Source organism: Lottia gigantea (assembly GCF_000327385.1).
Source record: "Lottia gigantea unplaced genomic scaffold LOTGIsca_47, whole genome shotgun sequence".
In the NCBI taxonomy this organism is placed as follows: Eukaryota; Metazoa; Mollusca; class Gastropoda; family Lottiidae; genus Lottia; species Lottia gigantea.
The window spans coordinates 2,014,973-2,035,534 of record NW_008709640.1 but is presented as its reverse complement, the minus strand read 5'-3'; the positions used below and the strand labels follow the sequence as shown (position 1 = coordinate 2,035,534).

The following is a 20,562-nucleotide window of genomic DNA, read 5'->3' as shown; positions in this document are numbered from 1 at the left end:
AAGTTATTCTCATTGTAATATTGTACTTACGGTACAAGTTATTTTTCTGGCATACCTCATTTATCAAAATGTCTTGCACCGTTTGGTGATATTTTGTAACCAAAACTTATTATTTCCGGTTTAGAAAAAGAAAAACAAACGATCGAGTACGTATAAAAGAGATAGATTTATATAAAATAGAAACAAAAGATACATGAAACTCTGAAGGACTGACTGTACTTGTATTGTTTAATAAATCAGCTCTTTTTCTGAATAGGCATGTAAACCACTAGTGGGATTAAAAAGAGGTGGAAACTATTGTACGAAAGGATGGGGGTGGGGGAACTGCCACTGCGGCACTGGTGAAGAAACTAAATTGAAAAGGGGGAAACCAATACATTCTGCATGTCGTATACATAGATAAAATGAATTCTTAACCCAGCTTTACCAATGGTATTTAGTAATGTCAAACTGACAGTGTCACAGGCTAGATTTTAGTTAAATTCGTAATACAGTGATCTAAGGCCACGTTTTCTTTGAACCTTAGGATGTGTAGCTGGTGACTACACAGTGAAGTCAAATTGTGAACTTACTGTGCGTTGAAATCAACTAAATTTGCACCTCACCCATAGAACTACAGATCCACACTAAAGTCAATGTCAACACCTAGTTTATTTATTAGGTTTATTTATTGCAAACTATTAATCGATAGGCAAGAAGGAAAGTTATTAAATTTTTCACTGCCATTTTTTAAAGGCCATCAGTGATTTGATTGGCTGTCTCAGGCTATCAGCGATTTGATTAGTTCTCATGAGGTACATACGTAGAAATTATCACAGTCCATGACGCGAACTATGTCTTTTGTCATTTCACAATTTCACAACTGCTTGACATTCGTCTTAGAATGTCTACAAAAACTAGCAACCCAAACATGTTGAAAATCGACATTATTACATGTCTGGCCCTAAAGCCAATTCAGATATCCTATCCAAATATTAGGTTGGAGGAACTGGGTAAGGGCTTGTTAGGGCAAGATTTCTCAGGCTACTTTGAGATATATATAAGATTATAGTTTTACTGATAACCATTATTCTTTATTACAGATAGAACACCTGAATAACAAATAAAATTCTTTGACGAAAAAGTCCAAGAAAAAAAAACCAAACATGACCTTCCAGGCCAATCTACCACCTTCAATGGTGGCAAAGATGGCCAAATCTGAGGAAGGTGATGATGGTCCTAAGAAACAATCCAGAGAGGATTGGAAAAAAATGAAAGAATTAGATGAGATGAGAAAAGCTGGTACAGCACCTGCTATGCAAGATGAAGAAGGAAGGTAGGAACCAATGTTCTTTTTGGTAATCTATGATGTGTTTCTTGATGCTAAGATGTATCATTATGATGTTCTGTTTGCTACTAAGATGTATTATCCTATTCTTTTATGATAAGGTACATTATGATGTTCCCTTTAAAGATGATATGATGCATTATGATGTTGTGTTTAAGATAGAATATATTTAGATGTTCTTCTTAATAATAAGATGTGTTATGATGTTTTCTTTGATAATAAGATGTGTTATGATGTTCTCTTTAATAATAAGATGTGTTATGATGTTCTTCTTGATAATAAGATGTGTTAAGATGTTCTCTTTAATAATAAGATGTGTTATGATGTTCTCTTTATAATAAGTTGTGTTATGATGTTCTCTTTGATAATAAGATGTGTGATGATGTTCCCGTTTTAATAAGATAATAAGGTTATGGTGTTCCCTTTATAATGAGATAATAAGATGTGTTATGATGTTTTCTTTGATAATAAGATGTGTTATGATGTTCTCCTCTTCAATGTTGCTTTATCATTTTTTAGGGATATAAATCCACATATACCTCAGTATATCATGCAAGCACCATGGTACTATGGTTCTACATCAGCAACATTAAAACATCAGAGACCACAAGAAGAAAAACATAAATCATATAGTACTATGAATGAATGGTATAAGAAAGGAATCAAAGACGTAAGTTGTAGATTTGCTATTAATATATCTCTAAAATATATATATCTATTAACATTCTCTATTAAACATTTTAAATAAGTAAGCTTAAACTTGGGGGCCGCTCGGTTTTGAGTTCAATAAAACAAGTTGGATCAGATATTAGAACAAGTTCCACTTGTGCAAAAGAAATTGTAGGTGCAGACAGATTTCAAAATGGCGGAGAGCAGGACTATAAGGATAAATTTTGAATGTGACATATTAAACCTAGTTGGGTACAGTTGGATTTAGGCCAGAATTGAAATCTGACGGAATCTGTTCAAAACTCATCTATCAAGCGCCACACTGAAGAAATCCAGTTGCAGAATGGCATCATGTGATTTGATAAATGTGATTTAGTTGAATATGTTTCTTTTATTTTGAATTTATGTTTTATATAGGGTCCTGTTGCTACTAAATTTCGTAAAGGTGCTTGTGAAAATTGTGGAGCAATGACACACAAAAAGAAAGATTGTCTGGAGGTCAGTTTTAAGACTTGTTTATAATCGCGTACTATAATTGTTTAAAATCTGTCCAAAAACTTCCTTTGACATTTTGCAAAATCAAAAAAGCTTCTACTATGGTTTTGGCAAAATTTCCCATTTCCATAACCCAAACAGGGGCAGATAAGTAAGTAGTAAATATACATCTATTGAAATATTTTTACTCATGCTGTTTTTATGTTTTGACAGAGGCCAAGAAAGGTAGGAGCTAAATATACTGGTGAATCTATAGCTCCTGATGAATATATTCAAGATAATCTAGATTTTGATTATGAAGGTAAGAGAGACAGATGGAATGGTATTAATACAGAAGAACATAGACAGAAGTTATTTGAAGAACATAATAAAATAGAACTAGTAAGTATATTGCTCAGATTAAAGAGAGATATTAGACCACATATCTGTAACAGGGCACTTTTAGCTTGTTTTTGCACTACTTGATATGGTTTTTGTATTTGGAAAACCTTAACCTGGGCTTATATTTTCCAATGGATAACAACTTAGGTTCACAGTTAAGAATCCTTTCTACCAGCTGGTCCTTGGCCAAACCTCTTGGCATTGATCTTTCCCAGATTATCTGTACCCATTTACGACTGGAATTATGAGTGAAGTTGACTTATTCGAGATCATCAGACTTTAACTTGCCGATGGGCTTCATTCTTGAAATTTATCAAAGTTGACTCTACTGAATCATTTCAGAGGTTTACCTATTCATTTCGTTTTGATTGTACACAAACATGATAATTAGTTTATATCATTTAATATGTGTCATATTTAACTTATGTTACAGGCAAAACGGGTATTAAAAGAACAGAAATTAGATGCAGGGATAGAAGCAGGAGAGGGTGCTAAAGATGAAGATGCTAAAGATGAAGATGATGCTGTAAGTCTGTTTGTTTTTGGAATGCTTTTATATAATGTTAGGTGATTCTGATGAAAAAAGGGAAAAACAATATTCATTTATATAAAATGTGAATACAAGATCAAAAAAGCAGAGAAAAGCAATGCTAATCACTTAGCAAGATCTGATCAAGTGGATGAAATGTATGCTGTTCTTGCCATCTTTGCTTCAGTGATCATTGCTTCATTAACTAAGTAAGGTTCAGAGGCTTGTTCATGAATATCTTACAATTAAAATTTACCATTGCTGTGAAACTGTACATTTTAGAATTTTTATTTTAAATCAGTCCCAGGGTCCTAATTTCATCCATGTTATGGGAATTATCATTTTGGTTTTTTTGATTGATATTGACTTGTGTATTATATATATTTAGGAAGTAGCTAGTGATGATGAAGATAAGTATGCTGATGATATGTTGATGCCTGGTCAGAAATTTGAAACAAAACAAAGAATTACAGTTAGAAACTTACGAATAAGAGAAGATACTGCCAAAGTAAGTACATTGTTTACATTGGTAGAAGTCTGGCTTTGATATCAGTCAATCAAGTTGATTTTTACATTTTTTTTTTTTATTTTCAGTATTTATACAATTTAGATTTGAATTCAGCTTTTTATGATCCTAAAACCAGATCTATGAGACAGAATCCATTTGAGAATAGTGGTAAAGACAAGGCAGAGTAAGTAAGACTTCAGTATTTGACATTGGTCTCACCATCAGAGTCCAAAACTTTTTAGACAGTTATGGTTACTCACTGAATAAGATGCTTGTTGGGCATCTTGGAATATTCTTTACATTTCTTAAATTGATTTCCCACTGTCAGTGATGCAGGTTTAAGTCTTGGCTTGGAAAAAAACATCTAGATATTTGATTGAGACTATAAACTTGGTAAAGATTGTGCACAATTAAGGACAAGATGAAAAAACATTAGTGCCAATGTCATTGTAAAATGTCCTTCATTGCACACTGCATGATGTTGATTGTCTTCATTCGTTTAATGAGTAGCAGAAGAGTGGGAATTAGGTATTACAGCGTTCATGTTGATATTAATAACAATTCAATGATATTTTTCAGTCTTCACTATGCTGGTGATAATTTTGTCAGAGTTTCTGGTGATGCTTATGAAATGTCTAAAGAACAATGTAAGTTTCTGAACTCTATTTTATTGGACTATTGGTTTTTATTTGACAAGCTAGATTAAGCGGCACCTTCACTATCCGTTACCTTAGTTTCGAAACAGGAATTTTTTTGGCTAACATAATCAGTAATAGTGTTCACAGCTCATCGTCGAAATTTGAGCCTTCAAATCCATGTGTATCCATAATTATTCAGGTTTGAAAATTAAGAATTTGACTCGAATTCTAGTGAGACTATTCCATATTATAGAAAACACATATATAGAAATAGACAGTGAAATTTCTAGTTTGAGGTATATTTGAAGGGATTATGCGATTTTCGTGCGTTTAGTACTTCTTAAGCCTATCAAAGCACATTCAAGACCCAAATCAATTAAAAAAAAAAATATAACGCCATTTTTCATCAACATTTTCCTCCCTGATTGACTGTGTGAAAGCACCACAATTTCCCCAAGACCATCTAAAGCTCATACGTGGGTGTCAATTTTTGCGTTAGTAAGTTTGTACTCTGGCGAGAATAGTATTGAATGCTTGACTAAAAGACTTAAATTGTCTTACTATCTCTTGAAAAATTTGGTGGTCGACACTAAGATACATAATTATGATGCCTATGAAATTTGGTGTGATTTGCCTGGCAGAGTAATTATAATTAGTGATAAAGTAAAATTGTTGGTTTAATGACACAGTGGACCTTTATTTTGCCAAACATCATGACAATACTGGTACAATAGGCTATGATATAATAGACCTACACTCAAGGTGAAATTCAGATCAAATTTCACTGGTCGTTGAAAAATGGAAAAATGTCCGACTGACAAAAAAATAATTAAACAGTCCTGGATTGAAACACAATTGACATCTATGCATGTTATAAAAATATCTATGTATCATATATTTCAGTATTTGCATGGGAAGCTTATGAAAGAGGTGTTGATGTACATATACAGGCAGACCCTACTAAACTAGCCTTATTAAAAAAAGAGTTCATTCAGAGGAAAGATACATTTAAAGAAACTGCTAAGCAATCTATATTAGATAAATATGGTGGAGAAGAACATTTAGAAGCTCCACCCAAGGAATTATTACTAGCTCAAACTGTAAGTTTACATTTTTATTTAAAGGGTCTGGTGTTTTACTAGGTCAGAAAATTTAAGTGTTCAAATAATGGGGTATTAACCCTTTCGAAACAAATTCAGGTTGATCAAGTAGATACATAGTAGTAGAAAGCATATCGTGGGTGACCGCTTGAAGCCACGTAAATATATGACGCAAAATCACTTTTGGAGAAAAACGCAAAAAAAATAGATGAAATCTTTTTTATTATTTTTTGATTGAACCTCGTATAATTTAATATTTTAAATCTGACTGCTTATATACGTGTTATTTAATTGGTGGATTTTGGGTTATTTACAATCAAGCTGAGAATACGAGGTTTTGATCACAAGATCCACGCCTTTACGAGCTTTCGAACGGTAAAAGTCAAAAACCAAATATGGCATATACAAAGTTTCAAGCAGTCACCAAGGAAATTTAAGAAATATTTTCACATATGATTAACAACGTTTATTTTATGATTTTAGGAAAATTATGTAGAATATTCTAGACATGGTTCTGTGATAAAAGGACAAGAAAAAGTAGCCATTAAATCACGTTATGAAGAAGATGTACATATTAATAATCATACAGTAGGTATTTATTTTTATATTTCATATAGTCTTTCTTCTGAGGCTGTCAGTGATGCAGGTAACAGGGACTGACATGGAAAAAGCTTCTAGTCGTTCAGATCGGACAATAAATTTAGACCCTGTTTGCTACATACTGTGCATGTTGACAGTTGGATATCAAAAGAGAGCAGGCTAATGCCGCTCTCCTTGCAAAATTTCCCTCTTTGCTCCCTACATGGTGTTGCCTGTCGTCATCAGCCCACATGGTGCAGAAAAGTAGGACGTAAAACTCCATCCATTTTATTTCATTTTCTAAGGCTGGATCAAACAGGTGGCATGTAGCATGCCATGAACTATGGTTTGAAGCATAGGGATGCTGAAACTAATGTGAGAATTTCTACAAAACTGAGTAACAATTATCGTCCTAAAAGGAAAAGTTAATTTCTAAATTTTGATATCGCAAATGTGCTGAAATGAATTTAGTAATAGTGTTGAAAGCCAACATCAGACTGACTTATGGATGCACTGGATGTTGCATTATGATTTTTCTCACGATGAGGAGGAAAACAGCATCAAATTGCCTAGCAGACGACAATAGCATTCAATATCAACTGAGTTATTTCCCTGCCATTTATCACAGCCAAAAATGTCACACTTCAGAATGAAAGTCCTTCATTTGAATAATTTAATCTATATTATGTTATTATATTTTGACAGAGTGTATGGGGTTCCTATTGGTTTAATGGTCAATGGGGTTTTAGTTGTTGTCACTCTCTAGTTAAAGAATCCTATTGTACTGGTGAGGCTGGCAAACAAGCTTCAGTGGTAAGTTTAGTCCTTTTATCATTAACCAGAAATACTGGAAATTTGATGTTTCTCGTGCCATGATTTTCATCATCAAACTTTGTTATGTACATCTTCACAATGTCAAGCTATTACAAACATTATCTTATACCTTGACTGCAAAAACCAACTTTCTTGTATCACATAATGAAGGAATTACAGAAAATGAGAGCCTTCGACAGGCAGACTGATTGACTGTATTCTGGTTCGTACAATCCAATCAAATTGCTGCATTTACAAACTTCCTTGATACAAGAATAGTGGCTATTGTAGTGAATGTATCAGATGAAGTTCGTAATAGCTTGACATTGTGAAGATGGTTTCAGATAGACTAATTCAAGCAAATTCAACAAATTTAGATATCAACAAATCAGGGCTTTTGCAGCTAGGTACTAAAGTAGGCAAAGATTTAATTTTGTCTACTTTTATTTTTATTTTGCATACAGAATCAAATGGCTCTAAAAATAAGATTATTCCAAAATCTTGAATGGACATTTTTAAGCTCCAACCAGACATGATTAGCGAAGATGGAAAAGTGCAGAACTACAATCCTAAAGTGTTTTCAAAAATTCTATTCATTATTTTTGTGCAGAGTATATCACAGAAATAAATTTAGTTACTATCTGCCTTGAGGTTCTATAGCATAGTCGGTTAGAGCGTTGGTTCTTAACATAACATCATTTGCTTGGTTACGTCTAGCAAATGGCGGTTGTGAGTTCAATTCTCGATCGATGTGTGATAGTCCGATGACCTTGAATAAGTCATCTTCACTCATAATTCCAGTCGACCAAGTTGTAAATGGGTACGAATAATCCATTCCGTAAAGATCAATGCCAAGAGGTTTGGCTAAGGACCAGCTGGTCGAAAGGATCCTTAACTGTGAACCTAAGTTGTTATCCTTGCAAAATATAGTTGTTTCTTTCTCTTTCAATTGCTGATAGGATTTTAAATGACTTGTCTGATACAATTACTATGTTTATCCAACAACTCAGACATGCTATTAATCAAGCCTTTAGGTATCAATTTACAACATTGAAGTATATATAGTTAAGTTGTACCTAAATTTCTCAATTTTCTACTTTCCAGTCAAGTAAGGAATTAATGTTACAACAACAAAAAGAATATGATGCGGAAGAAACACCTAAATCTTTAATGGAGGTAAGATTATTGCTTACAAAAACTCTCATGTTTGAAAACAAACTATAATCTACACCAATATAAACCTTGTTGCCACTGAGAATATTAAAGTAAAGCTGGCTACAAGCGTTGTGTTAACACTGAGTTAAACTGGTTCCGGAACGACTTTAGCCTCAGTCACAAAATCGCACATTTGACAACCAGTAAGAAAACAAAACAGAAATACTATTATGCCTATTGCTGAACGAGATAAAGCAAGTGGTGGCACCAGTGTGGGTACAGGGGGGGCATTTGAACCCCCACTTCATTTTAGGCAAATCTATAAAATATTATTTGTATACATTTTTGCTCCAAAAAATGGGCTAGAAATCACTAAATCAATCCAATTTTTCTTGTGGCAGACTGAAACGATGGAGCAACTGTCATGGCTGAATTCAAAATGCTCTATGAGAGGCTTGTGACTGTGACAGCTCCAAAGAGTTTGCAGCATTTTGAATTCAACCTAGACAGTTGTCCCCCATCAAGTCAGTCTGCCCCCTATTTGTACCCCTAGTCTCTGAAAGCTGGCTTTAGCCTGCAATGAACAAAGTGAAAGCCGGTTTTAAGCTAGCTTAATGGTATTTGGTTCCTGAATCATAAAGGTTTCTGCAATTTGCAGTCAAAGCACACTTACAGTTAGCATTTTCCCTTAGTAGAAACAATTATAGTGGAACAAAGATACTTTTGCAATATTTTGGACCCAATCCAAAACATTTTGGTAGAATTAATCCTAGAATTACACTGTAATTCAGGTTTAGGTTTAAATCAGACCGAAATGTACAAAAATGTTTTTGCTTGACAACACTTATGCACATCTGGACATGGTTGATTGTATTAGATAGTAAATCCCACCTTGACGAGTGTTGATATAGAAAAAGCTAGTCAAAATGGTGTCCATTAAGATATAAAGCCATCAATCAGTGTGTGGTAATATAATTACCTGATTATCTGCTAATTATCTGGTAAAAATGTCTAATGATCTTGTCATTAGTAGTCTACTCTGTGCCTTACACTATACCAAATGGTAATTGTGAGGTTCTTTAACACGGTCGGTTAGAATATTGATTCTTTACATGACATCATTTACTTGGTTACGTCAAGCAAATGACAGCTGTCTGAAATTCCAATGACCCAGAATAAGTCATCTTCACTCATAATTCACAGACTTTATTCTGCAACTTGCTGAGAGCGCCATAGGATAGAGAAGGTCATCATACAATTGTTGTAACATCTTCTTGAGCGAAATAAAAACGCATAGACGCTGCACAAAACGTTTGAAAACAAAATGGTCTTGTAACTCTCCGTTAGAGGTTGACTGTTCTGAAGTTTGTAATTTTTTAGGGACTTTTTCCTGTAAGTTTTCAAATTGTCCCAGCCCATTGTGTGTTGAGTTAGACAGCTTATAACAATTGAGTATATACTAGTCCTCATGCCTGTAACCTGAGACTTTAAGATAGAATAGTCTAGATAAGATTTGATAAATATGATATAATGATAACAATAATGTTATACACAGTAAGTAAGTTGGATTAATATACAATAACAAAATATGATCTCAATACTTCAAATATTTCACATGGAAATATTAGAACAGAACCTGAAGCATGTTGTTTTACGCTGTACGATTTTATACTACTCTGTGACCTAGGCCAATGCTTTCATTAGAACTCGTTTCAATAGACCATAATTCTATTTTTTTGAATATGGATTTTATCTAAATTAATTACTATTTTAATTTATATTATTAAGTTCCATAAATTTTGTGTACATTTAATGAATAAGTTCAATTTCTCATTTTCAAAATTCACAGAGGACAGAATATGGAATTTTTATAACTTAGATTGTAAAAATAAAAATATTAAAACAGAACTTGAATCATGTTACTACACAGAGTTTCATGCTGTGATTTTACAATAATAAAATATTTTCACTGTTGAAATAGTTCGCATTATATCAACTGTAGAGAGATATAGAAATATTAAAAAATCACATAGGGTGAAACTCTGAGTTCTGTTTTAATATTTCTAACTTAGATTCTATATATTTAATGAGAATATCATTAAATTTCTGTTGTCTTTGTCAGTTTGTCTAGACAAATAGAGTATTCTCTGTATTGTCCAACTAATGAGATGTCTAACTAATGGGACATCTGACTAATAGAAAGTCTATCTTATGGGATGTCTAAATACTGGGACATCTCACAAATGGGATGTCTAACGAATGGGACATCTGACTAATGGGATGTCTTAAACTAATGTGGTGTCTGACTAATGGGATGTCTGACTTAAGGGTCTAACTAACGTGGCATCTGATTAATGGGATTTCTAACTACTTTCTAAAACTGATATTTTTACAGACAGTTTTAACAGATGATACCCTGGTCTTGATGAAATGATGACTGTTGATTCTAATAAATCAAATGTTCAGATGGCTCTATAACTCTAGGCATATTGGTTTCATGGACTTCCAGTTTTGAATCTATGATTGATTTTAGGACAATTCTTCCATTACAGTTGCATCATGAAGATCTAGAGAAGAAACGAAAGAAGAAAAAGAAAAAGGAAAAGAAGAAGAAAAAGAAGAAGAAGAAAAATAAAGATAATTCTGATAGTGATAGTAGTGAATCAGATGATTCTGAAGAAAAATTGAAGAAGGTATGATGTGTAGATAAATTCACGTTTGCTATGTCAAGTTATTATACTTATATCTTGACTGCAATAGCCTTCTTTCTTGTATCACAGAGGTTTGATTGGATTATATGCTAGCATACACAGCCAATCAGAGGCCTAGACAGAAAGTCTGTGAATACAAAGTCATAATGCTTACAGCCTAAGGCTTTCTGTTGAGGGCTCTGATTGGCTTGATTCCCTAGCCTACAATCCTATCAGATCTCTGCATTCAGTGATGCAAGAATAGTGGTTATTGCACTCAATGTATAAGTAAAAAGTTTGTTATAGCTTGACATTAGGAAGATTCAAGATAAATTGATGTAGAAACTGTTTTAATTGTGACATATGTGCTACATCATAATGATGACCAATGAATCATGTCAGAGCACTTTTAGAGTTTCTCATTGAAAATTAACATATAGCCTACTCTGTGTGAAAACATTTATTGGGCCACATGTTTCAGCAAAAAAAAAAAAATTTAATAAAATATACTGATGGTTGTATGATTATTATGTAAATTATATGTAGGAGTTTTATAAATGGTTGAAAAATGAAAGATATGAACCTTTATATATACAGGATTTTTGTTGAACGCTATTTATGAAATGAAATGAATGGAATTTAACATCCTACTTTTCTTGCACCATGTAAGGAAAACTAGCATATGACTTTATTTTTGCAGGCTTTGAAGAAAGAAGATGCACACAACCGAGATATTGAGAAATTAATGGCATTAGATGAAAGAAAGCGACCATATAACAGCATGTTTGAAGCGAAGGAACCCACAGAAGAAGAAATGCAGGCATATTTAATGAAAAAACGACGCCTTGAAGATCCTATGGCTGCTTTTTTAACAAAATAAAAGAAAATTTTTTTTTTTCAAAGAAATGTTCATAGTTTTAATGGAATATGGTTTTATTTCCTGGTCTAAACATTATCAGCTATGTTGAATCACAGGGATTCCAAGATGGCGAACCCAGTAGTGAAGTGTCATTAGGTGTTGCAGGAGTGTGGACACTCAAAAGCTAATTTTGATATTGAGACCCATAAACTTTCTGACATAGTGATGTATTACCATGTTTGGATTGCAGACTTAAAGGGACAGATTCACCATCCGTTTGACCTTAGTCTCAGAAACAGGAATTTTTATAGCTATGCTAATCAGTAATAGTGTTCACAGCTCAGCGTCGAAATTTGAGCCTTCAAATCCATATGTGTCGAAAATTATGTGATTTTTGTGCAGTACATTTACATATTTTGAAAACCCAATTCAACCTGCGAAAATGGTGAACCATTGCCTTTAAGAACTTGTTAATAAAAAGAATGAAGTTAAAAATTTTAAGGAACTTGTACATTTAGAAATGAAATTTATTCTTTTCTATGTTCTCAATAGTACTGATAATTTCAAAATGGCTAAATGGGAATGTTGTCATTAACAAAATGGTTGTTGTCATTAACAAATGACATGGTTAATTAGTTATGCTAATAACATTATTTGTTGTATCAATACATCAATAGAAGATAAATTCCACTGATATCATTAATATATGATGAATATAGTCATTATTAATCTGATATCATCTTAATTTCAATCAAATGGTTTGTTCAGTTGGAAATAATCATTTTGGTAACATCCATGAAACCTTTCAAAGACTCTCCCACGCCTGCACTTAATTCTTTATTAATTCAAATTTTCTCTTCTTTAATATAGCCACTTCTGTTAGGGTCTAACGACAGCCCACTTGAACTTTTGTCAAATTAACCTTTTGACTTAACCTGATAAAGACAAAATGCCAGTGCTTGAGAGGTGAGAAATTTGAATTAAATAACGGATACAATTTTATGGTATACTACTCCTTAGTTTTATTACACACTAAGTTTCAAAAATCTACATTGTCATCTTCAGGTGAAATTTAAATGGTTGAAGCAGACGTCAAAGGACCAAAAGTAATATGATAAATGTTCGAGAGGGCCATATTAAAAATAAAGGCTAATTAAAAAATTTAAAAAAAAAAAAAACGACCAAATTTTAATAAGACTGCAACACATGTATGATCAAGTTGATAAATGATGCATTATCCAGCTTATTTAGAAGAATCCATACAAATACTGAAGAGTGTGTTTTGGCCTCTGTCAAATTATAACCTGAATTGGTGAAAAATATTGTGCTATAGTTGTTTTTAAGATGGAAAGTGACATTTGGACATTTGTTATAATTTGTTTATGTCCTGTCTAGCAGACATACTTTAATGACATCAATAAATTCCCTGTTGATATCAGAAATAGAATGAAAATGACATAAAATTTAAAATATTGCCAAAGTTTTGGTATTTAGCCAATTTTAAGCATATATAATGATGGAAATTATTGCTAGGTTTAGACTTAAAAATGTCAAATTAATCACAGAGACAATAGCTGTGTTTCCACTTATTCTCAATTTCTATATTTTTTTTAAATCTCCGAAAATTGGACGCATCTAAATAACATTAAAGGGATTGTAAACTTTTCTAAAAAATTGTTTGTGTATCAGGGAAACTGATAGCATCAATTTGCCACAATTCCAATTGTCAATCAGACGTCTGTGGTTCTAGAAATTCTACTAAAGCTAAGTGTTTGATGACCTTATGTAATTAAAGCAAATTTTGCGATTAATGATGTCATCATGGAATGGTGCAAATTGTTATCAGTGCCCCTGATACACATAATATATTCAGAAAACCTTTTTACACACCCTTTAAACAAATATCAAATCTCTGCCAGTCTTCAGACTTTTTCTAGTACATCACTGATAATGGATCTCAAAGTTCCAACACCATTGAGGTCTGCTAATTCACTTGAAATATTACCTTTACAGACTTAAAATCATAAAAATGTGTATTTATGAAAATAATTATGTATAATAACTGTAAATTATGTAGATGAACATCATAATGACAATTATTTGCATATTTATATTGAGACCTGTATGTAAATATCTTTATTTTTTTTAAATGATTATAATCATAATGACACTTAATGACCTTTTTTACCAGGTTATTATTTTTATATTACCAGTGACAAGATCAATATTCTGATAGCCCATGGCCATCTTTTGCAGACACAATCCACTCAGAATTTTTATCACTTTCAAGGTATAGAATTTTATTTCAAAGGATGACTTGTGTTGCAGCTATGGGATCGTTTCAGATGAATATATATTTTTAGAAAAAGAAACATAACTAGCACTAAAACAAACTGTATACAGTCCTGTAATTATAGATCTAAAACTATCGAAACACAATAGATACGGTCCTGTAATTATAGATCTAAAGCTATCAAAACACAATGGATACAGTCCTGTAATTATAGATCTAAAACTATCGAAACACAATAGATACGGTCCTGTAATTATAGATCTAAAACGATCAAAACACAATGGATACAGGCCTGTAATAATAGATCTAAAACTATCGAAACACAATAGATACGGTCCTGTAATTATACATCTAAAACGATCAAAACACAATAGATACGGTCCTGTAATTATACATCTAAAACTATCAAAACACAATGGATACAGGCCTGTAATTATAGATCTAAAACTATCGAAACACAATAGATAGGGTCCTGTAATTATAGATCTAAAGCTATCAAAACACAATGGATACAGTCCTGTAATTATAGATCTAAAACTATCAAAACACAATGGATACAGTCTTGTAATTATAGATCTAAAACTATCAAAACACAATGGATACAGTCCTGTAATTATAGATCTAAAACTATCAAACCACAATGGATACAGTCCTGTAATTATAGATCTAAAACTATCAAAACACAATGGATACAGTCCTGTAATTATAGATCTAAAACTATCAAAACACAATAGATACAGTCCTGTAATTATTGATCTAAAGCTATCAAAACACAATGGATACAGTCCTGTAATTATAGATCTAAAACTATCAAAACACAATGGATACAGTCTTGTAATTATTGATCTAATACTATCAAAACACAATGAATACAGTTCTGTAATTATAGATCTAAAACTATCAAAACACAATGGATACAGTCCTGTAATTATAGATCTAAAACTATCAAAACACAATGAATACAGTCCTGTAATTATAGATCTAAAACTATCAAAACACAATGGATACAGTCTTGTAATTATTGATCTAAAGCTATCAAAACACAATGGATACAGTCTTGTAATTATAGATCTAAAACTATCAAAACACAATAGATACGGTCCTGTAATTATAGATCTAAAACTATCAAAACACAATGGATACAGTCTTGTAATTATTGATCTAAAACTATCAAAACACAATGGATACAGTCTTGTAATTATAGATCTAAAACTATCAAAACACAATAGATACAGTCCTGTAATTATTGATCTAAAACTATCAAAACACAATGAATACAGTCCTGTAATTATAGATCTAAAACTATCAAAACACAATAGATACGGTCCTGTAATTATAGATCTAAAACTATCAAAACACACTAGATACAGTCATGTAATTATAGATCTAAAACTATCAAAACACAATGGATACAGTCTTGTAATTATTGATCTAAAACTATCAAAACACAATGGATACAGTCCTGTAATTATAGATCTAAAACTATCAAAACACACTAGATACAGTCCTGTAATTATAGATCTAAAACTATCAAAACACACTAGATACAGTCCTGTAATTATTGATCTAAAACTATCAAAACACAATGGATACAGTCCTGTAATTATAGATCTAAAACTATCAAAACACAATAGATACAGTCCTGTTATTACTGTTTTAAAACTATCAAAACAAATTATAGATATAGAACTATTGTAACATTACAGATACAGTCCTCTTATTATTTTTGGTCATCCTAAGATGTAGTATCACTTTAAGTAGAGGAATATAGACCTATATATGGGCCTTTCATTGAAGAGTGCGCTTTTCATGGTCATTTAAGGAGAACTAACCAAAATATGCTTAGTTGCAGTCATTTTCACAATGTCAAGCAACTACAAACTTCATCTTATACCTTGACTGCAATAGCCAATTTTCTCGTAACACGGAATGTTAGCGGATACAGCCAACCAAAACCCTTGACACATAAACTGTAGACATTTTAGCTTTGTGTTCAGATTTCTGTCGAGGAATTTTATTCGCTTGCATACAATCCAATCAAATAGCTTCAATTGCAAACTTTTGCGATACAAGAATAGAGCCTATTGCAGTCAGTCAAGGTATTAGACGAAGTTCGTCAAAGTTGACATTGTGAAGATGAATTGTAGTGTCATAACTAAAGTTCTGCTCGTTCAATTACAACTCGTTTGTAGGCCTTTTTATTATCATTATACATTTCATAAAATCCATTCCAAAGCTTATGAACTTTACTGTTATACAAGCCTTTAATTCTACATTTAACTTATACGTCCTTATCGCAACGGCAGTCGGAACAAATGGCATGTGTCGCACGGTCCGATTATTTAACAGATCATATCGAGGGATGTTAGATACTAAAAATCGATAAAAATACTATTATCCTCGTGAACAAATAAATAATATACGATTGAGATTTACCTTATCGTGAAATGGATTATTCCACTAGCTGAATGAAGGTGTAAGTGATTTCCGTTAACATTACTTCCACGTCAAAATGAAGGGTAATTCATAACTGTCACAGGTGTTGTGCCGTTAAGAACCATTACTCAGTTACATTAGAAGACATTCTGAACTATTTGAGGATGTTGTGATATTGTGTTAACTATGTAGCAATATTGACAATGTATGGAAAGAAGTCCCGTTATGGGCGCTTGTGCGTTATATCCATTGTTTTAGTGCTAGTAGCATTATGGCAATGGATGGTTTCCAAGGCAAATTATAACAGTGATGTTAATGGTATATTTTCTATTGTAAATAATCTGAATGATGAGAGGATACTAGGACAATGGGAAAGTCATGGTAAGTTTCACATGTATTGAAATGTCCTATATTCATCCCTTTTAAACCCTAATATTTCATATTGTCACTGGGCTATGCTATATACTATACTTAAAGTAGGTCCTTGATATAAATTACATTTATAATGTCTTCAGATATATTGTTAGTGAATAAGGGATTTAAGTTTGTTTAAATATATAACAAAATATCAATATCAACCTTATTTAAAGATGACATCTCCTGTTCCAACTGAAATTTATTTACTGACAGTCGTAACATTCACCTGTTTTAAGGTGACATCTCCAGTGCCAACTGAAAATTTCACTGAAAATCATAACTTATTAAAAACTGACATCTCCAACTGAAAGATTTAAGTGAAAATTGTAAAAGTGATGCAGGAATCTGACTTGGAAAAAGTTTCTGGTAATTTGGATAGGACAATGAACCCAGGCCCCGTGTTGGAAATCAAAAGAGAGCAGGCTTATGCTGCTGTCCTTGCAGGAATTTCCCTCATTAAACACTCCATGGCGTTGCCCTTCTTTATTAGCCCACATGGTGCAGAAAAGTTCATTTCCATGCTGTCAAATATTATAGGCTATATATCTTTATTCATTGTGAAATTTTGTGGATTATGAAAGTGCTGAACAAACAGCAGCAGTATTAACAGATAATAATTATAATAATTATAATAACAGTATTTAGTCCTCAGACCCATAAATAAACACATTAATAAAGTGTTAAGTGTAAGGTATGAGATGACAATAGTTGATGTCTCTAGTGTGTCTTTAACATTCCTGTATTCTGATATTAAAGATAATAATCTGCATGACGTTAGAATGTTACTAATTCCCTCAGAATTGTCACTTTCACTGGTATGTTTTATTCCATTGTTAACAAACCAGACGTCAAAATTCATTCTAAAAGTGTTCAAAAGAGGCTAACAAATTACATAATTAAAGGAACAGATGCGCCATTTTGGGGAATTGATTTCAGTTTTGAATATATGTATATAGACTTCAGAAGTACTTGAAATGTACCAAAATCACATAATTCCTTCATACATACCTCAAACTAGGAGTTTCACTTACTATTGACATGTATGTCTTTTCTATATATGATAGAGAAAGTTAAAATGTCGACTCATCTTTTTTACATTCAAACGCAGATGATTCTGGACACGCATGGATTTGAATGTTCAAATTTCGGTGGTGAGCTGTGAACACTATTACTGATTAGCTTAGCTAAAAAATTGCTGTTTCTGAGGCTAAAGTAATAAAATGGTGCATCCGTCCTTTTAAAGGGATTGTTAAGAGGTTTTCTAAATTTTTTTATTTGTATCATGAACACTGATAGCATCAATTTGCACCATTCCAACAAATGTCTGTGGTTTTTTGTTTTGGGAACATTTTTTATTATAAAGCAGGGATTTTCAACTCTTCATTCTATTACCGTAAAAGAACTATCTCATTAACGCACAATTTTATATCATTCATCTTTTTAAAAGTGATAAATAGTGCTGATAGGAACATTTCCATTTCATTAGCCTAATATGGTATGAAAAAAACAATAGGATTTCTTCCATTTTTAATTTTGCTTATGTTATGGCAATATCAACTGTCAAAAAGTTGATTATACATGAAATATTATTAAACCTTGAATACAGTTAATTATTTTCTCTACACGTTCATTAATAAATAATAATTCTTCAGCATAGACTGCTATTTTATAATTGAATTCAGCAACTTGGTAAATTTGTTACTTAAAGGGACAGATGCGCCATTTTGACAGATTGATTTGAGTCTTGAATGTAAATATGTAAATAGTCTTCAGAAGTACTAGAAATGTATGCATAATTCCCTCAAAAATACTTCAAACTAGGAATTTTATTCAATATCTCTTTATATCTCAATATGTCTTTGCTATATATCACACAGTATCTTTAAATAACGAGTCATCATTTTAACATTCAAACGCAGATAATTCTGGACACATATGGATTTGAAGGTTCAAATTTCGACACTGAGCTGTGAAAACTACTATTGATTGGCTTAGCTAAAAATTCCCATTTCTGAGACTACTTAAATAAGATTTTTCAAAAAGAATGGCGCATCTGTACCTTCAAAGGATTATTACCTCTTAGAGTGAACATTAAATTTAGATTTTTAAACTTGGCCAATAAGAGTATAAATTCATCTACAAAATCCCTCTATAATCCATAAATCCATAGATCCATGATATTAAGCCATTATCCATTAAAATAATGTTTTATGAATTTCTTTGGTGATACAGGGATTCTGTTGTAAATTTATGACACCAGGTAAGGCACCATTGGCCAAGTTTGGAATATTTTACACATTTTCTGGATACGTTAACATCATTCCAGGATACAATAACATTAGACTGATCCTCAGAAGCACTGTAAATGGCAATAAAAAAGTGATTAGCAGGCCGAGTGAATTTTCAGAATTTGATGTGTTATGAAAATAATATTTTTGTTAAAAGGAATCCACGCTTTTACATGTCCACGAAAAAACAAACTAGAATTTAGCGCTCATGTTTGTTTTGGATACAGTTGAGTTATTTGATATTTAGTAAATTGAATTAAACCTCAAGTTAACTAACATTCTTTACTGCTGAATTTAATGGTTATTATATGTTACATTGAGTCCCTAGAGTATACAAGTAATCATCTGAATATAGATAATTGAAATGACCTTTCTGCTAGTAGGTTTGCAGGAATCTTCTGGAAAAGTTTGTTTCTCTATAGGAAAACAATTTTAAGTTCTCTCCATACAGCCCATGTTGTATGTTGTTAAGGGGCCTGCCTATTTCAAGAACTTGGTTGTTTCGTCCATCTTTTTTGGAGGAAGTTGCTGGTGTATCTGGTAATTTTTTTAGTTAAGTTATCAGTTCATTTGATTATTTGTGAGTATACATTAGCACTGTAACTATTTACGATTAATCGATGAACCGCGTAGCCCCATTGCCAGGAATGAATTGGTGCTGGGGCTCAGATTTTGTACTCAGAAAATTTGAAGAATTTAAGGGTCCACAGAACTCATTTCTGACAATTTTGAGCTGCCAAAAACATATCAAAATCTATATCTTATTGATTTTGTTCAAAGACCCTGTGAAGGAATCAATCTCTGCCGAACTGAAGAAGAGGGGCTTAATTCTCACATGCTAGGGCACAACCACCATGAACCCCACCCTAACGACAGGGCTGGAATTGCGATTTTGTCCCATTGCATTGCAATGGATAAAAATAATTAAGATGTATCGACACGATTTTTTTATTAGCATCCTTTTATATAACAAATGACAGAATCTATGTGTAGGAAAATTATTCATGAATTGTTGTTTATACGGTCATTTGGTTACCAAGTACACTCTTAGGCAAACCCCTAATGAATACACCATGAGTATTTATGTTCCTAAAGTATATATATTTTTTTGATTGATTGGCATTTCATTAACTCAAGAATAGTCTAAGACTCTCACTAACATTTTTGAGTTACAAAAATAATTGATAAAATGTGCTTCTGTAAACATTGTGGTCAGACGGCATTGATAAAGGTCTAACTCTGGCCTTGTTGATTTTTCATTCTGTTAACCTCTGTTTTAACCAATTATGTGGCTGCCCTTTACAACGATGGGATAATGTGACGCGAACAATAGGTGCATTCCGACTTGATAAGCTAGTCTAATACGCCTGGGAATGCACCTATTG

General features: G+C 32.4%; 1 protein-coding gene across 1 annotated transcript; it reads left to right on the top strand.

Annotated features, from left to right (window-relative positions):
* Positions 1-1,187: 1,187 nt before the first annotated feature.
* Positions 1,188-11,764, top strand: LOTGIDRAFT_124539 (hypothetical protein; the record flags this gene model as incomplete). Its single annotated transcript, XM_009061342.1, has 14 exons — positions 1,188-1,315; positions 1,847-1,997; positions 2,414-2,494; positions 2,705-2,872; positions 3,306-3,398; positions 3,790-3,909; positions 3,996-4,093; positions 4,489-4,556; positions 5,451-5,647; positions 6,131-6,235; positions 6,932-7,036; positions 8,144-8,215; positions 10,771-10,887; positions 11,585-11,764. 14 exons carry the CDS (start codon positions 1,188-1,190, stop codon positions 11,762-11,764), a joined length of 1,683 nt encoding a protein of 560 aa, XP_009059590.1.
* Between the last annotated feature and the right edge of the window lie 8,798 nt (positions 11,765-20,562).